The 19,878-nt window shown below is 46.9% G+C and overlaps 1 protein-coding gene across 1 annotated transcript in view; it reads left to right on the forward strand.

Annotated features, from left to right (window-relative positions):
• KIAA0040 (KIAA0040 ortholog) overlaps positions 1-15,714 on the forward strand; it is a 32,884-nt gene extending 17,170 nt beyond the window's left edge. Inside the window, exon 3 of the mRNA XM_030875408.3 lies at positions 14,788-15,714. Within this exon, the coding sequence (XP_030731268.1) occupies positions 14,920-15,222 (303 nt within the window). The 5' untranslated portion in view covers positions 14,788-14,919 and the 3' untranslated portion in view covers positions 15,223-15,714. The remainder of the gene's footprint in view (positions 1-14,787) is intronic.
• The last annotated feature ends 4,164 nt before the right edge of the window (positions 15,715-19,878 follow it).

A 19,878-nucleotide genomic window follows, 5' to 3' on the forward strand; every position in this document is an offset into this window, starting at 1 on the left:
TAAAAAACACACCTTCCTTCTAAGCAGATATGACATTGGAAGACTTAAACATCAATTATTGGAGTCAGCCACGAACTGTCCCCTTTATTTGGGGACCAGAGAAGGCACCATCCCTCCCCAACTGCTTCTAACTCGAAGATGACCTCAGAGCCTCAACTCACACTTTCCAAAAGTAAAACTTGCCTCAGTGCTTTACCACACCTATGAAAACTGGCTCCAAAATCTTTTACCAAATAGTTTCGAAGAGTGAAAATAAGAACAGTATAACCCAGGTATGTCGCTGTAACCATGACTACAGGTTTTATTAGCACTAATACCAGGATGTGGTCAGACTGGATATATACAGACGGCAAACACAAGCCTGAGTGGTGTCAGAGTGTGTGCCTGCAAACTTTCCAAATTGAAAATGTAGCCCTTAATGACTATGATTCATAAAGGACCTGGGGCGGGTGGAGGTGGGGATGGTGGCAGTGGGTCAGAGGAGAAGGTTTAGGGCAGAGGGCTGCATCGGTAAGAGAAGTCAGCGTTCTAATTTTAGCTGTAATTCAGCTTTAACACGATCCTCTAATATGCCACTGCTTGCATTTAGATTGCAATTTTCCCTTCTCGATGTTTTCTCACAGGTCTTGTCTGTTCTTCACAACAATCTTGAGAGATAACTGAGATGGCTAATAGCCTCACTTCTCAAATGAGAAAAGGGCTCAGGAAGCTTAACTGATTTGCCCAAGGTCAGAGGCTTGGAGGACAACTGAACCGGGACTAGAACTGGGTCCTCTTAATATTCTTTCCACTGCACCCCTCTGCCAGCCTTTTGTATTCTGCTTGGGACATTATGATATGCATTAATTCCTCTTGCAAACATCCCTCATCCTTATTATTTATCTAATTAGCCAGAGACCAGGATCAATCCATTAAACCGGAGGTGACAACTGGAAAGTAAGGCTTGCCTTTTGTCTTTTGTCCTCATCTCTTTTTCAAGCCCCCTGCGTGGTTCTCCCCTTCATGGATGACAGCACAAAGAATAGGTAATGTCCTCCCTATTCTGGAGGGAGGGTGTGGTCCAGGGGCTACAGGCTTAATATGCCTCCAGGGACCAGGTAGGTGTCAGGACTGGGTGAAGCCGGCAGGGTGGGGACTGGGGTACAGGTTGGGGGAACATCGGTCCTTCTAAAGCTCCAGCAGATTATAGCTATGTGGGAGGTTAGTGTGACCAAATTTTAGGACTCGCTAAAGATTGAGAATTTTATATGAAATCAGAGGAGAAAAAAAAAAGGGAAAATAGAAGTGCCTATGGGTTGGATATAGCTCCTGGGCTGCCAGTGAGTACCCTAAGGAGTTTTATGCCTTTGGGTCCCCAGCACCCAGTGTCATACGTGACATATTGCCCTTCTCTTCTTGTATTTTTGGTCCTATTAAAATGTGAGCTCCTTGAGGTCACAGAAGGTGTTTTAGTCCATCAAGAGTATATCCATAGGGTGTGGCACACGTGGCAGGCTATCAAATGCTTGACAGATGAATGATTGGTGAATACCCCTCCGTCCTAGAAGAGAGAAGTCCTCAGCGTCTGTCCAGAGAATGGCAGCTCTAGAGCATAGCAGTTACAGCAGGGTCTTTTGCACTTTAGTAGCTCTATGGCCTTGGGCAAATTACCTAGTCTCTGATAGGCTTGGTTTCCTCATCTGTATAATGGGGATTAAAAGACCCGCCTCCTGAATTGCTGAAGGAGGCAATGTCTGTAGAGCCTTGATTACACATGCAGAGTTGCGCACTTAGTAAGAACACAACAAATGGTGGCTTTTGGATTCAACAGATCATTCCCTGTTCCTGTGAAAGGTGATAAGATATTATGCCAAGCCTCTGTTTTTGAGGCTTTGGCCTCCTGAGGTATCTATGTCAAAAGAGGCCAGTCAAAGGAAAACAAGTGAGCATTCTAGCTGAAATGAAGAGAAGAAAGTTGATAGTGATGGACAGAACAAGGCATCCCTAAGAAACTAGATCCTGGAGGTCAGGAGGGCTGAAAGAGAGGCAGCAGCTGAGAATGAATGGAAATAAAATTAGCAAGAAAGCAGGGGGAAGGCAAATGAGTCTGCCCTGATTCCTAGGATTGGCTGACTCACTCCCACCGATTCACAGAAAAGTTGATCAGACTCTGCTTATGAATTCTGTAATGAATGGATGCTTTTGTCTTTCACACAATATGAGTAGCATAATAACAAATAGGGTGTTATATGGTTTTCAAGGCAATTTTAAGGCCCCCACTGTGTAAAGTGTACTTAGCCTACACACTTTACACACATTGTCTTTACACGCGTCATTCACTCACTCACGCACTCATTCATTCATTCATCCATTCAACAAATACTTATTGCCAGCCCACTTTCTGCCAGACACTGTTCTGGGGAGAAAGAATAAAATGATGTAGCACAGTGGAAAAAACACCTCGCCCTCAGAGAAGGGTGCTCATATCTCTGTTTACAGAAGAGAAAACTAAACTCAAGGTGCTTAAGTGGATGTTGCCCAGACTCCACGCCAGTGTTAGCGAAGGAGGCAAAATTCTTTTTTTTTTTTTTTTGAGAGTTAACTTTGTTTTATTTTGTTTTCATCTTACTATATCATTTTTTAACATCTTTAATGGAGTATAATTGCTTTACAATGGTGTGTTAGTTTCTGCTTTATAACAAAGTGAATCAGCTATATGTATACATATATCCCCAAGGAGGCAAAACTCTTGGTTCATGTTTTCTGGTTTAGGAGAAAAATCAGGAAGTTATCATGATGATCTAGAGACATAAACATGAGGAAGTCTGTAACTTGCTAACAGGCTGGGGGTATTGCATTAGATCACATTTAGCACAGCTGGAATTTTCAGAGTATCGGAGAGACACGATTTTTAGTGTTTAATCCTGAGAGTGACTGAAAGCGACTAATTATTGTCAGAGTCTATGACATGGACCCTTTGGAGACAATGTAATTAGGCAAGAGAATGGAGAAGAGAGAGGGAAGAGGGCAGGAGAAAGAGTAAAGGAGAATAAAGTGTCTAGACATGTTAGGCCATCCATAACAGAAAGTCAAAGAAAGCCTGGATGAAAACCCTTTTAAACTCCTTTAATTGTTCTTAAATTATTCTCTAATTATTTTCCCCACATTCATCTTTGAGTAGAGAGAAGGTGTCGTTTTCCTCCTCTGTATTTCCTAGCATAGCTTAATTAATACTTGATTGATTGAAAGATTGACTCATTCGAACCTGGAGTGAAATGGAGCTTTTTAATTTTCTTTCTGCTGAACCTGAAATAGAGCATATAGTAATTAGGAAAGGATCCCTTGTTATCAGAAAGTCCCAGCCACAATGAGCTCTCTGTAACTGCGCAAAAGGAAGGTAGATGATTATTTAGGAGTTGATAAAGCACACTCCCCACTCCCTTCTGCTTTCAGTGATATGGGAGTTTCTTGATCATTATTTCCTCCTTAAATGAGTTACTTGGCTGGAAGATCCGTCTGGATGGTGGGCTAAATGGTGGATAATTGTCATCAAAGTCTGGCCACAGATGTGACTGATGGCCTCTTTTCTATGCCTTTCATTGCCCCTGCTCTCTCTCCAATGACCTCGGTTGACTAATTTACATTTTTTTTCAAGATCTCTTTTCTTTTAGGACCCTTGGGTTAACCAGCATGACTTCATTCATTCATTCAGGGACATTCCCGACTCTGAGTATCTACACAGAATAAGATAGGCAAGGGCCCAGTTCTCACTGAACTTATTTTCCAGAGCAGGAAGAGTCCATAAATGCACACACTACAGTGACAAGAGCATCACGTGTGACTCCGAAACTTTAGAGTGGGAAGAACTACCAAGGCCATAAGACAGGATGGTGTGCTAGAGGTTGATGGGGGCTAGGCTTCTTAGATGACTTGGTTAAGAAAGGCTTCGTGTTGAGGTAACATCTGTGGTTACAAGTGAGTGGAAATGCCTTTGTGTGGAACTCTGCATGTTAGGAAGCAGTCGGCCACGCCAAGATCTGAGAGAAAATGTACCAGAGGGACAAACAAGGTCCTGAGGGGTGGGCAGCTCTGAAGTAGGTGTGTCCAGGGCACAGCGAGTGAGAAGGGGTTACAGGATGAGATTAGAGATGGAGGCAGAGCCAGCTGATGGAAGCACTTGTCGGGTATTTTTATTCAATACTTTCCAGGCATTGGGAAGCTGGCGGGGTGGGGAGGGGGGGCTCGTGTGGGGAGAAGACGCTATAAAGAGGGAAGAGTAGAATCAGAGAGCCTGGTTAGGAAGCTGTGCAGTAATCCAGGTGAGGGGTGATGGTGACCTAGCCATGAAATGGACAGAAGTGGATAGATGCGGGATATATTCTGGAGATAGAAAGGATGAGACCAGCTGAGGGGTGGGAGTGGTGTGAAGCAAGAGGGGTACATGAGTCTCCTGGGGCTACCGTGACAAAGTACCGCAGGCTGGGTGGCTTAAACAACAGGAATGTATTGCCTCACAGCTCTGGAGGCTAGAAATCTGAAATCAAGGTGTTGGCAGGGTTGGTTCCTTCTGAACCAACAGCTTTCCTTCTGAAAGCCGTGAAGGAAGGATCTGTTCCAGGCCGCTCTCCTTGGCTTGTCAACGGCCATCTTCTCTAAATGCCCCTTCATTGCCTTCCCTCTGTGCAAGTCTACCTCTATGTCCAGATTTCCCCTTTTCATAAGGAAACCAGCCATATTGGATTATGGACCCACTTTACTCCAGTATGACCTCATCTTACCTAATTACATCTGCAAAAATGCTGTGTCCAACTAAGGTCATGTTTTGAGATAGGGGTTAGGATTTTAACATATAAATATATCATATATATATATATATATATGAGATATATATATATATGATTCTTTGTGCTTTTCTGTATTCTTTTAATTTTTCAAAGAAAACAAATAATTACAATGTAGTCAACAAGGGCTGTGACGGTAGGTTATTGGCTCCATGAGAGCTCAGAAGAGAAAGAAATGGATTCAGGGAGGTCTGCAGGCAGAGGACTGACAGTCACAGAAGACCTCCCAGAGGAGGCTGGAAGGACAAGGAGTTTCCCTGTGAACGGACCAAGGGAAGAGGTGAGAAGACATTCCAGGCAGGTGGAACAGCACGTGCCAAAGAATGGCAGTGTGAGACAGCAGGAGGCTCGGGAGAATTTGAAGAAATGTGGCAACAAGGGTGGTGGTGGGAGACGAGGCTAGGGTGAGAGCAGAGACCAACAGCTCACAAGCGATTTGTCCCCCTTGCTAAGGAGTTGCGATGATCATGCAAGTGACGAAGAGCCAAAGACAGGCTGGGCAGGGGGAGCATGACCCCATTTGGATTTTACAAGATGAACTGAAGGAAGGAAAACTAGAGAGCAGTCTGAGGGCTTGGACAAATGCGATAACAACGAGGGTGGAGAGGAGGGTGCCTGTGCTCCTCGGGGTCCTTTCTCTGCTTCTCCACCCTCTGCCCTCTATACTCATACCACCAGAGCTGCCTGGCTTGAACCCTGCTTCACCTCCGGCGCTCTCGGGCTCCAGCTCTCTCCTAGATTACGCCAAGCTCTTTCCCATTCCGGGCCTTCACCCTGCTGTTCCTGCCACCTGCGCACAACTGGACCCTTGTCATCCCTCCAACCTCAGGTCAAAGTCACCTCCTCAGAGGCCATGCGGACTGTTTGCTTTCTAGCACCAACAGCATATCTTGGCTTCTTTGTTTGTGCACCTGTTTACTATCTGCCTTCTCCCTGCGGGAAGTAAGTAGCTTTACCATATCTGCATCATTCCTGACTATATATGCAGTGCCTGGGAAGGAACTGACACATACTAGGAGCTCATTAAATGCATTGGCAGAAGGAAAGAAGGGAGAGAGGGAAGGAACAAAAAGACAGTTTGGTGTGGGGGAAGGATGGAGGCTCATGTCCCACTCTGCCCAGTGATATGAGATCCACGGGGGGTGGAAAGGCTGTATCCACACCCTCATACTGCTGCTTCTGAGTGATGCCTGTACATGTTTTAATTCTGAAAGGGTTGCTTTGAAAAAGAATGATGAGTGCAGTAAGAGTCTCCTTACTACAGGAAAACTATAGAGAAGGGAGAAAATAAATGCCTTTTAAAGGAGACCTGAAGAATCAGTCATGACTCCAGAACCATCCCAGATTCTGAAAAGGCAAACAAAATCATCATTAGCTAAGAAGTCGAGGGTGTTTCTTTGGCCAGCCTATTCCTTTGGGGTCAAATAATAAGGGCACACATCTATGGCCAGGCGTGGCTCCAAGAGGCTCTACATCTACTGACTCATTTAGTCTTCACAACAGCCTACTATTATCAGCTCCATTTTACGAATGAGGAAAGTGAGCCCCTGGGTTAAGTAACCTGCCCAACGTGATAGACTTAGTGAGTAGCCGGATCAGGATTCGAACCCAGGATATTTGGTCCCGGAACCGGCACTCTGAAGCACTTAGCTAAACCCCTCTTGGGTCAAAGCTGCACCACAGAAGAGTTGTTAAATGTATCACATATTTGTTATAATCATTGCCAACGTTAGCTTTTTGTCACTTGTATGAGGTAGGATGGGCTAATTGCTATAGCGAATAATCCTTAAATCTCAGTGGCTTCCCCCAACAAAGGTTTCTTTCTCATTCATTCCACTGTTCACTGTGGTCAGCGAGGTGCTCTGCTAGCAATCATTCAGGAACATCTTCCATCTCTGCTGTCCCAGGGGCCCTGGAGTCCTCCCCTGGGCCCTTTGCATCTGGCCAGCCAGTGAGCAAGCAGAGAGAGAATGTGGAGACCCTTGGGGGAGATTTCAGGAGCCAGGCCCATGCTCCTTTGGCCAGAACTCAGTCACACAGCTCCAGAGGTGTCAGGGGGCTGAGAGGCATACACTAGCCTGAGCCCAGGATGAGGACGTGGTGGGCATCTTGCCTAGTGCTGCCTCAGTAGTTACCTGTGCGGACTTCTGTAGGGGAAACCTGGCAGGAGGGGTGCTGGGAGTCAGAAGACATTGGTTCTGGCCCTGAATCCACCAGTTGTCAACTGTGTGACCTCCAGCAAGTCACAGCTTCTTTTGGTCCCAGATTCCTTATCAATAAAGTGAGGGAACCCAACCAGAGGACCCACCTCTGGATTCTTCCAATTCAGAATGTCTACATGACAAAGCATCATCTTATTATTTTTAATAACCATGGTACCTTAATCGTTTCTGTACTGATGACCTATTTGTGCTTTTGTTCAAAATTGCAACCATAATTACAACATTGATTCTGAGGGAAAATACTACCTATTTTCTTCTAATCCTCAATATCTAGTTCCACACCACGTACGCATACTCTGGGGGGAAAAAAAGAGGATCCAATTTTGTATTTGGACTAGTTACTTGAAGCAATTAATTAAATTGGGGGAAATACAGACATCCATTTCATCATGCCTTTTTAAGTTAGGTTTTAAGTTATAAGCATAATATTCCACTAGCAGATTATTTTCTGTAATCTGACAATTTTTGTACAAAGCAGTACTTACATCTATTAGAGGGCATCTAAGCGTGCCAGGTTAGCAAGGTGAGAAACATCAAGAAAATATATATCCAGAGCAGCAGAGTTACTAACTGCTGACTGAGGTTCCACCCGCGCCCTAGCTGCCAGAGAGCCTTGGTTTCTGAAGTGTGTGATATTGTAACCACAGGGATTTTGCAAGGACTGCAGGGTAGTTTTGGGAGCTGGGACAAGGTTTGGGCAGGCAGAGTGGAGAGGCCTGGGGCTGAAAAAGAGGTTTTAAACCCTCAGGAGATGATGGCGAGAGTCAGGTAGAGCCTGTTGGATGGGATTCCTATTTTAGGAATATACCAGAGTTGGAGACACCAGAGAGGAGATTAGGGCTAGAAGAAGAAGAGCAGAGCACAGCCCAGAGACAGTCCTCATGTCCCTCCGCCTGACAGTTCTCTCACCGCATCCGCTGGAGAACACCCAAGTCAGGCACTTATCCCACCCAACGCCACCACCCTCACCCTGGTCCCAGTGCCATTTTCCCTGAACAACTGCAGTCGTCTCCTCCCCCTCCTGCCCTTGCCAATCTGTTCTCTCTCACCCCAGTGACAGTGTTCTTTATGAAACACAGATCTATTCTGTCCCCTCCTTGCTTGAAATCCCATGGCCCTTACAGTACACACCAGCCATTGACATGGCTTAGCAGGCCCTGAAGGTGTAGGGCCACCTGCCTCGAGGGCTTCACGTCACCCCACTGTCACCCCTACTCACTGCTGCTGCGTCCAGCCACACTGTCCTTTCAGGTCCTTTGCAGGAGAAGCAACAGGTCCAATTGTTCCTCTGAAAAAAACACAATGAACACATTATTTCCTGTGTTTCCAGACTTTGGGGTGGGGGGACAATTCATCATGTATTAACAATTGAACTCACTGCTTTAAATTTAGAGGCGCTTCATCTGAGAAGGTATTGGAGAGTTGAAAGAAAACACATCACACATATTACTTGAAAGTGCTTTAGATAAGTTTAGTCTATGTCCTCAAGAGTTTTCAGATGCCCTGACCACATGTGTGCTGCTTTTGTCATTCATATCTTAGTGAAGCCATCCCCACCCAGATCCTGCCCTGGCTTCCCTGATGGGTATCACTCACTTTCACAGCATCCCGGGCTTCTCCTTCATAGCAACTATATACTTACACACCGGTCTGCGGGGTTCTTTGATGAGTGTTTGCTTCCCACACCAGACTTTGCGCAAAAAAGGGACAAGGATTGAGCCTGCCTGCTCCTGGATACCCAGGACCCAACACAGTTCCCAGCGTGTACTAGGTGCCGCATAAGTAGTCCCTGAAGGAATGACTGAGCAGACTCTGTCCTGATTGTCATTTCCTTTTCACCTCTTAATCCCCTCCAGACCAGCTTGCTTACTCCTTCCCCTGCGCCACTCCCATGCCCTTTACACAGAGTTTGACCACAGGACGCTTGATCACACTGTGCTTCTGCTATTTTTTTTTTTTTTTTTGCGGTACGCGGGCCTCTCACTGTTGTGGCCTCTCCCGTTGCGGAGCACAGGCTCCGGACGCGCAGGCTCAGCGGCCATGGCTCACGGGCCCAGCCGCTCTGCGGCACGTGGGATCTTCCCGGACCGGGGCACAAACCCGCGTCCCCTGCATCGGCAGGCAGACTCTCAACCACTGCACCACCAGGGAAGCCCTGCTTCTGCTATTTTTGTCTCTGCTCCTTACTAGACAGGGAGGAGCTCAGGATCTGAATGCACAGGCCCAGACACATAGTGGGTGTTCCGTGAATGTTTATTGCATTGAACTGTGACCTCCACGAGAGTAGCTCTGGCCCAGATGCCCTGACTACACAAGAGCAAGAAGTAACACCCAAGGAGGCTCCCTGCAGCAGGCCCTGGTGCTGCTGTGTATAAAAATAAACCTCTTTCCCACCTCTCCTCGCCCATGATCCATCCATCCTCTCACTCAGCACATGGCTTCTGAGCTTAAAGAAAAGGGTCATCAGCTCAACCTGCTCATTCAGCAGTTTTTGAACCTGATAATTGTCCAGAAACACTTGGGTTGTTTGTTATAAACATAAATTCCTGGGCATACCCCAGACCTACTGAATCAGGGTCTCCAGGAGTGTAAGTCGGGAACGCATCCTTTAATCCCTTGGTGACACACTTGGTGACTCCCTTCCCTGGCCAGAAGGCCATCCTGCCATCACCTGAGATCTTTGGGTGAGGAGATAAAGCAAGCACAGTGATGACCACAACACAAGAAGGGAAGGTCTTTGCCCCCAAGTTACAATTATGAGGTGGCCCCCCACACATACCCAGAAGTCTGCAGCTGCAGCAGAGGAATCTTTTAAGGCTCTGAGAGAAACCTGACCCTCCTGCTTCACCCCACCCCCTACCAGAAGGCCAAAGGTTTAAACCATTTGGAAATCACTCTGGAGAAGGTTTCAGGGATTTCAATTGGGCGCCATCATGATCCTTATCATTAACATTTCTAGAAAGCATTTGCTATCCAACAGACGCGTTCTTCAGCTTTACAGGCATTATTTCACCTAACAGACAGAAATTGCAAGAGGCCGGTGCAAAGTAGAATGCCCTTCCGCCTTCCTGGGGAGCTCCAGAAGCAACAGCAGGCTGAGGGCCAGGCCTAGACACAACTCTGGAGCAGCTCTTGGTTCTCAGGGATGGATCAGACATCCCTGTGGCAGGAGCTATCCCAGTACACTTCCAGGGGTTCCAAAGCCTGGAGGGAAGCTGGGGCCTGCAGAGGGCGAGGTGCTCGCCCCAGGTCTCACTTTATGAGCTCAACAGTCCTCCAGACACCATCAGATGTTCCCCAAGCGACCCTTTTCCATTCCTGTTGCTGGATGCCAGAGTCTAGAATTACAGTCACAGAACTGCAGACCAGTTCTAAGCGGGGAGGTCACCTGTGAAGCCCTTTTCATTTGAATGGTGGCGGGGCGGGGGGGGGAGTGTCCATGGTTCTCTGGCCATGAAGACAGGGCTACAGGTGAGGGATGGGGAAGAAGAGCTCAAGGCTAGAATTAGTCCACTGTTACGGGGAGATCACTCGCTATTTTATAGATTATGTTTTATAGTATTTTACAGTTTACGAAATGCATTAAACATATTGAGCTCTTAATCTTCAAAACCTCATTACAAGGGAAGCTTATTAGCTTCATTTTGTAGCTGAAGTTTGGTAACTGGCCAAGGTCACAAGAGTTGACCCAGGGCTCAAACCCAGGTCTTCTGGCTCCAGGATCTGTGTTCTCCATCAACACCTCACATGCAAGCAGACAGCCGCTTGTGGGAAGAATGAATGGATGAAGGACTCTCTCCCAGCTAGATACTATGAAGGATATAGAGATGAATACTGCTCACTTGCAAGAAAACTGAAAGGACCTTTTCCCCTCTTCTCCCTCCTCATAACCACCCCCACAACCACAATCAAGGTTGGTTAGCACCTACTGTTGGTTTCACAAGAATAGATGAATTGTTTTTCAAACAGTGTGGGTGATGCTTGAGAGCCAACCAAAGGATGGGGTCTCCCGAGAGCATTTCTAAGGCCCAAAGTGTAGCTCGTTTTGCAAAAACGTTCATAGAAGCTCTAACTTTTAATTCATACCACCAAGGAGATATTTGATTGTTTCCTGGAAATGCTAATAATGAAAAGCTCATAAATACTAATGAAACACTGTAGATGAGCAGCGCTCAGCAAGAAACGTGGGGGGCCTAGAAGAGAATTCTTAGATTAAAAAATATAAACAATACCTTTTAATTGAACTTTCCCCAGACAGGGTTCCCAACTACTAATGAATACTCTCTTTGGATATGGAGAGTAGACGCAATTAAGTACCTTCAGGAATCCAGAGGGGAATCATTGACTTAGCTTTAGCTTGAAAAGAAATCTGTTTACTCACAGGCTATTTTAGGTGCCATGGGATGGATGAGTTTGAGACAAAGGTTGGGATGGGTGGGAGGGCCTGGAACATTGAACTAAAGAAATAATTCAAAGGCATGCTTTTATTTCATCCAACTAAGCATCCTAAGTTGGAATTGGCTTCTTCTATTTGCCTTCTGGCATGATCCCTCAATGATAATAAGATCCCTGGAATGTACGAGGCTCCATGATACCAGAAACCTTATCATTGTCGTTCATTCCTGAATCCTCAATACCTAACACAGTGTGTGGCACATAGTAGGTGCTCAATAAATGTTTGCCAAATGGATGAAACATCTCTTAAAACACCTACCAGAAGTTTTCAGATTCTGTCATCTTTTCCTGAAGGGCAGCTCTGATCACAACATCCTCCTGTTATAAAACCCCCCAAATAAACACACCCTATGAAGGCGCCCTCTACCTTGACCACAGCCTATAGTCCTTCCCTCTCCCACCCTGAGCTCCAGGCTCACCAGAAGGCCCCTCGTTCTCCTGCTGATGTTCTAGAATTTTCACTGCCTGGAATCTTTGAACATCCTTTTCACACGTTTTTCTGTCAAGATCCTACTCATCTCTTAAGATGCTCTATTCTCAAGTGGCTCTACTTTTATGAAACTGCCCTAATATTCTCCAAGGGCTTGATGCCCTTCTTCTCCCTCCCTGGCTGAACCCAAGAGTGGGCTCTGATTCACATATGCTCCCCACAGAGACCAGCACGACCCCTGGCACAGCAAAGTTTGTCAGCAAGTGTTGTCTGCTGCTGTCTAATTGAATCACAGAAATGCAGTGCAAGGAACATCTGGTCCCCGAAAGTGTACATGTAGGGTCAGGTTAGAGAAAAGCACCTAACAACAGAGCAGAAAAATCCCTCTGGATGGGCCAAAGAATACTGGGCCACGCAAGGCTGAGGTCAAAGCAAAGGTTATAGCAAAGGGAGAAGGAGAACCCAGAGGAGAGGCAGGTGGTGTGAGAAGGAACAAGCAGCAAAGTGGCCCCGCTGAGGGGCTATGGGGAGACCAAGGGTGGTTTTCCCCTATAAAAAGCCTGTATGTTTGCTGGTGTGTGGCAGGTCCATGGCGCGAGATGTGCTCAGACACTCAGAGGGGCTCAGGCAAAGCCTCCAGCAAGGAGATAACTTCTCAGGATGCTCTTCTTTGTTGCATGTTGAATTTAAGTCCAGGTGCCATATGCTTTCTATAAACCTCCCCTTGGGCGGGACTGGATTTTTACTGTATGTATCTTCATGCATTTGTGAGGTGTCTGACAATGCAAAATAAATCTCTTTGTTAGTCTTCTTCTGCAACAGACAGGCATAAATGTTTCAGTCAACCTGAGGGATAGCAAAGGATTGTAAGATTCTATAAATTCTGGGCTACTTGCCAAAAATGGGTTAATTCCACACGAAAGAATAGGAGGCTCAGAGCAACACCTGTGAACGGCTCACCTCTCGGGGATCAGGGGCCAAACCTCCCAGAATCCATAAGCCCAGGTGTGCCACTCCCTCCCTGTGTGACCTGTGCCTCCGTCTCTTCAGCTGTAGGGTGGGGGGAATAACTGTACCTCTTTCATAAGGTTGTGATGAAGGCTAAATGAGTCGATAGGTGCAAAGTGCCTAGAACAGTGCCTGGCATATAATAAGGGCTAGCTTACAGCATGATGTCAGGCTCCATGGGCCAAATGGCACAGGTACCAATTTATACAATTGCATAAACTGTATAAACAATGTTATGAGGGGATAGGTCCACATGCCTGCAGACCAGGACGGAGATCCTGGGTGTGCCTGGATGGATACATGGGCACTGGGTACATAGGACACTTACAGAGTGTGTTATCCAAGGAATTAGACCCCCAAGGACAACCGCTGGGACACCACGTGTAACACACCACCCAGGTGTGTAACACACACGTTTATGCTCCAGTGCAGGAGAACCCAATAAAGCCCAGACTTCCAAATGATTCTGGACCCAGGTCCCCCAGTGCTTCCCTCCATGCACAATGCACCATCCCATTGCTCACTTAAAAGATAATTTACATGAAGGTGATTTAGAAAAGTAGCAAATAAAATACAAATATAAAGTCATCATCCTTAGTTTTTTCTGCTCGCCCAGCAGCCTTAGGAGAGTGCTGGACCCATTGTTCAGAGGTCTGGGTGTTCATCACAGCTCTGTGTGTCCTCAAACATGCCACCTCAACACTATGGGCCTCAGATTCTGCATCTTTAAGTGAGAGAGCTGGTCAGGATGATTTATAAGGTCTACAGCCCAGGCAATGTCTTTTTTATTTTCCTGAGCAATGTCTTATGCCAAGAGGTCTCTTCAATTTCTTTGAATTATCCTTGTCCTCCAAGTCTTGTTTACACCCGAGAACCTGTGGATTCCAGAACTGAAGGCGCCTCTAAGACCTTATACTTGAGGGCTGAGGCCTGAGATATAGGTAGAGAGTTGGAGAAGGTGCCACAGGAAGAGGGGCCACTCTGGACAAGCAACCAGAACAGTCCCGGCTGTAAGCTGAGCTCAGAACAGGAATAGAGAGACATCCAGGGACCTCATCGCTGTTTCCAAGCACCATCACTGATCAGCCTGCAAAACTCTTTCCACTGCAAAGAAAGGGAATAGGCAGGGAAGGAGACTTGGGAATCTTTGGCTGGGAGACAGAAAGCAGAGACAAGGGTAATGAGGGAGAGGAAGGTAGAAACAGAGAGAACTGGTTTCCCACACAAAGCACGATGAGGCACAGGAGTGGGGTATAAGGAGGGGGGAGACATGGAGCAGGGAAGAGAGCATGAAGGGACAGCAAGGAAGGCAGGAGTGAGGCAGGATGAGGACTGATGACCTCCTAGCCTGGGGAGGTCCAAGTCCCCTATGACAGCCAGCAAGACTTGGACATTCTATCTTGTGCTTAAGCTTTAATTAGTGTTGAAAATGGCAAGTTCATAGAAGGTCAGATATGGAGCTGTCCTGTGGGGAGTATGTATTCAACACCTATCAGGTGAGCTGCAGTGGAGAACTGCTCCTGTAGAGGGTCCAGGGACCCTTAACCAGAACACTGTGAATACACACATTGATTTATTTATCTGACAATTGCAGAGCACTTACTATGTGCCAGGTCTGATACGCTATTAATTTTTATATCCTAAGCCCCATACAGTTGTACATAGCAAGAATTAGTTAATACTTAATACATGCATGTGTTTATCTTGTTTATAGAGTCTCAATACAATTTCAGTGAACTCCGGAAACCTTTGATTTCCTCCCATTTCCTAAGCCTAAAATCGATGATGTTATTAAAAATCACAGACCATCCCCACTGCGTATCTCTTAAATTATCTGTTTTTCTCTCTTTAGGTGCTATCCGTGGCATGCCCAAACCCAAAGCTGGTAGAGGAATAAGTTACAAGTGGGCAATTCTGCAACCTGTCACACCCAGGCCTTGCTGGTGAGCTGAGAGGCTCCTCTGGTCCCATCTAGCCAAGCACCATGGAGAAAATCAGCGCCTTCTTTAGCGCCATCTGGGACACCATCTCGGCCAAACACCAAGAGGGCCTCTTCAACAGCATCTGTCTAGGCATCCTCCTGGGGCTGCCCCTACTGGTGCTTATCACCCTCCTCTTCATCTGTTGCCATTGCTGCTGGAGCCGGGCAGGCAAAAGTGGCCAACAGCCAGAGCGAAACAAGGGGAAGAAGAAGAAGAAAAAGAAGAAGAAGGCTGAAGAAGACCTCTGGATCTCCGCTCAGCCCAAGCTTCTCCAGATGGACAAGAGGCCATCACTGCCCGTCTAGTTAGACAGGAGGCAGAAGTGTCCTCCCCTGGGGGCTCAGCTGCCTTCCAACCACACACAGGGTAGGGAGGAGAAATCCCTGAAGTGATGCACTCACATCCACAGAGGAGCTACTCAACCAAGGAGCAAACCTCAGACTGAGTATCCCCATGGAGGACATTCCCGGGGAACACGCGGACAAGTCTTAGGTGCTGTCTCAGCATCTGTGTGTCCAATAGCAATGCTCCTTACTACAGACTCAGGCATGCCTTCCACCCACCTCTGGCACATTCCATATGCAAAAGCACAAGGAACATTTATCCATACATCTTGACAAATCTCCCAAATGCACACATGCACACCACACACACACACACACACACACACACACACACACACACACGCATATATTCAGGCAACAGGTACCTGGACAAGTATATACTGTTCATCAAATGGTCACTGAATGTCTACTTTGTACAAGGCACTAAACAAGGCAGTACATTATCTGCTCTTAGAAAAACATCTCATAGGAAAGCCTGGCAGACCCGGGCACACATGCACAATTACATAACCAGACAAGAGGCCTACGCACTGTCAGTGCCATACACCACTCAGGTTAGAGATGTCTGCTCTTCTGTTCCCATCCCTACATAGCCTTTTACTGGGGATCTTCATATTAGGACATTCCAGCAACCTGGTACAGCCCCTGTTCCTGTATATTGATACAGACACACCAAGTTCCTGTGCTTCTGACCTCTCACCTGGGAGGAAAAGTTTAAAGTGTGATGGATCAAAATTCATCGAAAGCTATTGTCTTGCACATCCTGACAAGGTCCTCAACACCACTGATGGCTGTTTAATGTAGTCCAAGACCTCTCTTTGAGATGCTACCCTCAGAACCACTCAGCAAGGCTCCCTTCTCCAAGCAAGGACAAAAGGCTCCTGGTAGCAACCGCTAGGAGGCCATGGAGACCGGGTGTACGCCATCCACTTCAGTGGACTACCGTTGTATACCTGTGCCATGTATGTTTCACAGATGGGAAGGGGATGCTACCCCTGAGCTAGGGATCCCCTATGAAACCAAAGGTTTTCAGCAGGGAAGGGATTAGGACAATCACAGGTACAGTCTCACAGAAGGCACACTGGAAACAATTTCATAAGGTTGTCATGGATGCATGGTATGTTGCAGATGGGATGCAGAAGTTACAGAGTTTAAATGAAAGTAGGACGAAGCTATACAGAGGTTGATCAATATTTATTTTGAAGCTCAGGCAAGTGCCTTCCACACAGTCGGTACTCACAACTGTCTGTGGATGCTGTCGGATACGGGATGATGTTAAGGGTAAACTTGTAACCCCTCCCCGATTCCCCCAAGTGACCTTCCCTTCTAAGTGAGCCCACTAATTGCTGCAACACATGGAAGCTGGGTATTGAATTCCGCAGGAGGAGGGTGCATGCAGGACCAAGGGTCGGGTTGACAAGTCTGCCCTGAGAGCCATGAGGACATGTAAGCTAGGTCCGCAGTGAGTTGAGGAGAGTGTCTTCCCACCGGGCTGAGGTTGGGGGGGCCGAATTAATCCACTCATAGGGTGAACTGGTTGGTATTTTGATTGTATTGTGACCATATCACAAAGATGGATAATTTCCAACTTGGGAGCAGGCTGGGCTCTAAAAGTTCATTTGCAAATCTGCTGGGTAGCTCTCTTGAAATATTTTCCCACGGAAGCTCTTCTAAATGGTGGTGAAATTGCAATTTAGTTAACAGTGTAGCTCAACTATGATATTTATAGAAGCAAAAGCTAAATTCTGAAAGACTGTGTTCATGGAAAAATGTATTCTATTTGTTCCCTTGGGCTAGCTGGTACTCAACTGCCCTCCAGGTAAAGTCCAGGTCTAGTCCTATGGAGGGGAGGTGTCTGGTAGCAACCGCTGCACCAAGGTCTTCTGACAGATGACCCTGTGAAGCATAATTCAGGCCTGCTTGTATTTTAAAAACAGTCATGTTCACCCTCTCACCCTAAGTGGCCTTAAATACCCTGGGCACTCAGGCTCCTTATGCATAAACCTCTTTGACCAGAGAAAGGAGCACCCTCTGATGCTCTGTCCCCTTGTCATGTGGAGACTTGTCGTAGAGCATCTGGCTGTCCCTCTCACATCCCAGGATGACTTGTCTTCTCCCCACACAACATGCACGTGACTCCCCACATACCCCGCTGCCCAGCAGGGTGAGTTGCTCTTTCAGTCTCCAACTCTCAGCCCCCCTAAAACGGATGACTTGGGGGAGACGTGGAGGCTGATGGCCGAGACTGGTGTCAGATATAATCTAGGAGAGAGGATCTCCGGGATCAGGGACCGCACAAGTGCCATGGTTGCCTTGACAACCGGCTGCTAGTTTGAATTGAATAGTAAGAGAGCAGTCGGTCGACATTGCCATGACAAGGCCTCTGTCTCCAGGGGCAGTGCCCCACTGTCTCCTCACAGAATGGACCTGCTCTACGTCCAGGTATGAAACACCCAGAAACACACTTCTCAGTTGCTTCTGTACCCAGGTTTGGAGACCCAAACCCTGAAAGAGGCTTATCTTTTTCCCACCCAACCTCCCCGAAAACCTTCACTGGAGTACCGAGAATAGTCCCGGAGTGTGATACGCCCGCAAATTTTTATTGAATTCGTGGGCGCATGAAAGGAGCTCAAAGCAATAATTGGAGTCCACTACCATTTCTTCCCACTTCATTCTCATCTTTCTCTCCCCTGTTTTCTTCTCTTATTCCCCTCCTCTCTAGGCACCACCCCAGCTCCATTCCTCTACCCCTCTACATCTTTACTCCTTCTTCCCAGCCTCTGTCCCAGAACTGCCACTGGCAGCCAGGGGTGCCTCAGGACTGGAGCCTGCTTGGCCCATCTTGGGGAGGTTAAGCTAACGGAGGGCAAAAAGGATGGTAAAGAAGAGGCTTCCTAAACCAGCCCAGGCTGGGGGAGGAGCCCCCAGGCCCAGGACTTCTGAATGGTCAGAAGAGGTCTTTCTCCCACTGCTTAATGGATTCACTTTGGGTTTCTTGGGGGGAGGGGAAGATGCAGAAAAAAGGGCAGTTACCTCTTCAGGAAGAATACAAATGGTCCAAGTTGTATAGTATTTGTCAGTATTTTTTTTTTCTGGAAAATTCAAACACACCAAGAGAAGAACTTATTTAAATAAAATACTTTGAAAATGAAAAGCTGTGCCTGGCCTCCTTACTTATGGAATCAGATAGTTATTTTCTTGACATCGGAGATTACCGTCTCCCAGACATCACTCAGAATGATGGATGCAATGACTTCCTCTGGGACACCAAACGCCCAGCCATCCCCAGGCACTGCCTTCCCCGGCAGAGTCAGAGGTCCAAGGACCAGGGATGAACTCTCGCACTGCTACCTGCAGAGCAGACACCTCGAAGACTAGGCAGCCTCAGAGGTGCCAGGTGCAGAAAAACACACTGATGTTCCTTGGCAACACTTAGAGAACGTTCCCATCAATGAGGTCAATCAATGTCCTCTTAAAGGAAAAAGGGGAAAATAGCAAAGACTAAGTAAAAACAGACTTCTGAGTTAAACATGGTGCTGGAAAGGAGAGAGACCAAATGCTTCTATAGTAGCTGCAAGGGAGACAGACAGATAAATAGAGGAGAGTAGGTGGACGATATAGAAATAGAGACAGACAGACACACACGTGTACGAGTGTATAAATGTATCTTTTTCAGGTCGGCCATCGCTTTGCATTGGTTAAGAAATGTAATGAGTTAGATGCTCCTGATTCCTCCCTTGATGATGCTAAGCTGTCATTAAAGCAGAAACTATCTAGAGCAGTGCGGTCCAATAGAATTAGGAATGATGGAAATCTTCCTACCCTGTCCAATATGGTACCATTAGCCATATATGGCTATTTAAATTAATTAAAATTAAATAAAGTTAAAGGTCCAGTAGCTGAGTTACACCAGCCACATTTCACTTGCTCAACAACCACACACGGTTGGTGGCTAGCATCCTGGAGAACATGGGCCGAGAAGCTTGTGGGGGGAGGGGTCAAACACGCTGGCAAAGCACCATGTTTACTGCACTTCAAGCACCTAGGCAGCCCCGAGCCTCATCTCTCCCGAGGCAGGCTGATTATTCCTGTTGCTGTACTTGATCCCTGGGCTCCCTTCCCCATCACCACACATCCCATGAGCAACTGAGGACAGAGACCCTTCACTCAGCTCTCTGATCCTTCCTCCAGGACTTCTAAAACTTTCCACCCTGGAGGAAGGAACGTTGCCCAGACAGCACCTGGGGGAGAGGCAGCTGCTGCACACCTGAGCGGATGCCAGAGCTCAGTGCCATCAGCTCCACCTGCCCAGGCTCAGCCCTGACCCTGGGGGTGTGAATGTAAATTTGGACAATGCTATGAGCATTCTCAACTCACCAGAACCCTCTGCACTGACCTCTTGCCCTTTGCCCTTAGTATTATTCCCAGATTCAAAGTCACAGGATTACAAGATTGAAGAGTCCCTTTAACACAGCTTGCAGTCTCTGCCATAGGTTCAAAGGGACGTTTTCAAATACCTGTGATACTTCATTCAGGAACAGCCATGCATGCAGGTATCTATCTAACTCCCTCTTGAGGCTATTTATTCCATTAACATTTTTTTAATAAATTTATTTA

This window comes from Globicephala melas, chromosome 1 (genome assembly GCF_963455315.2).
Source record: "Globicephala melas chromosome 1, mGloMel1.2, whole genome shotgun sequence".
Classification (NCBI taxonomy): domain Eukaryota; kingdom Metazoa; phylum Chordata; class Mammalia; order Artiodactyla; family Delphinidae; genus Globicephala; species Globicephala melas.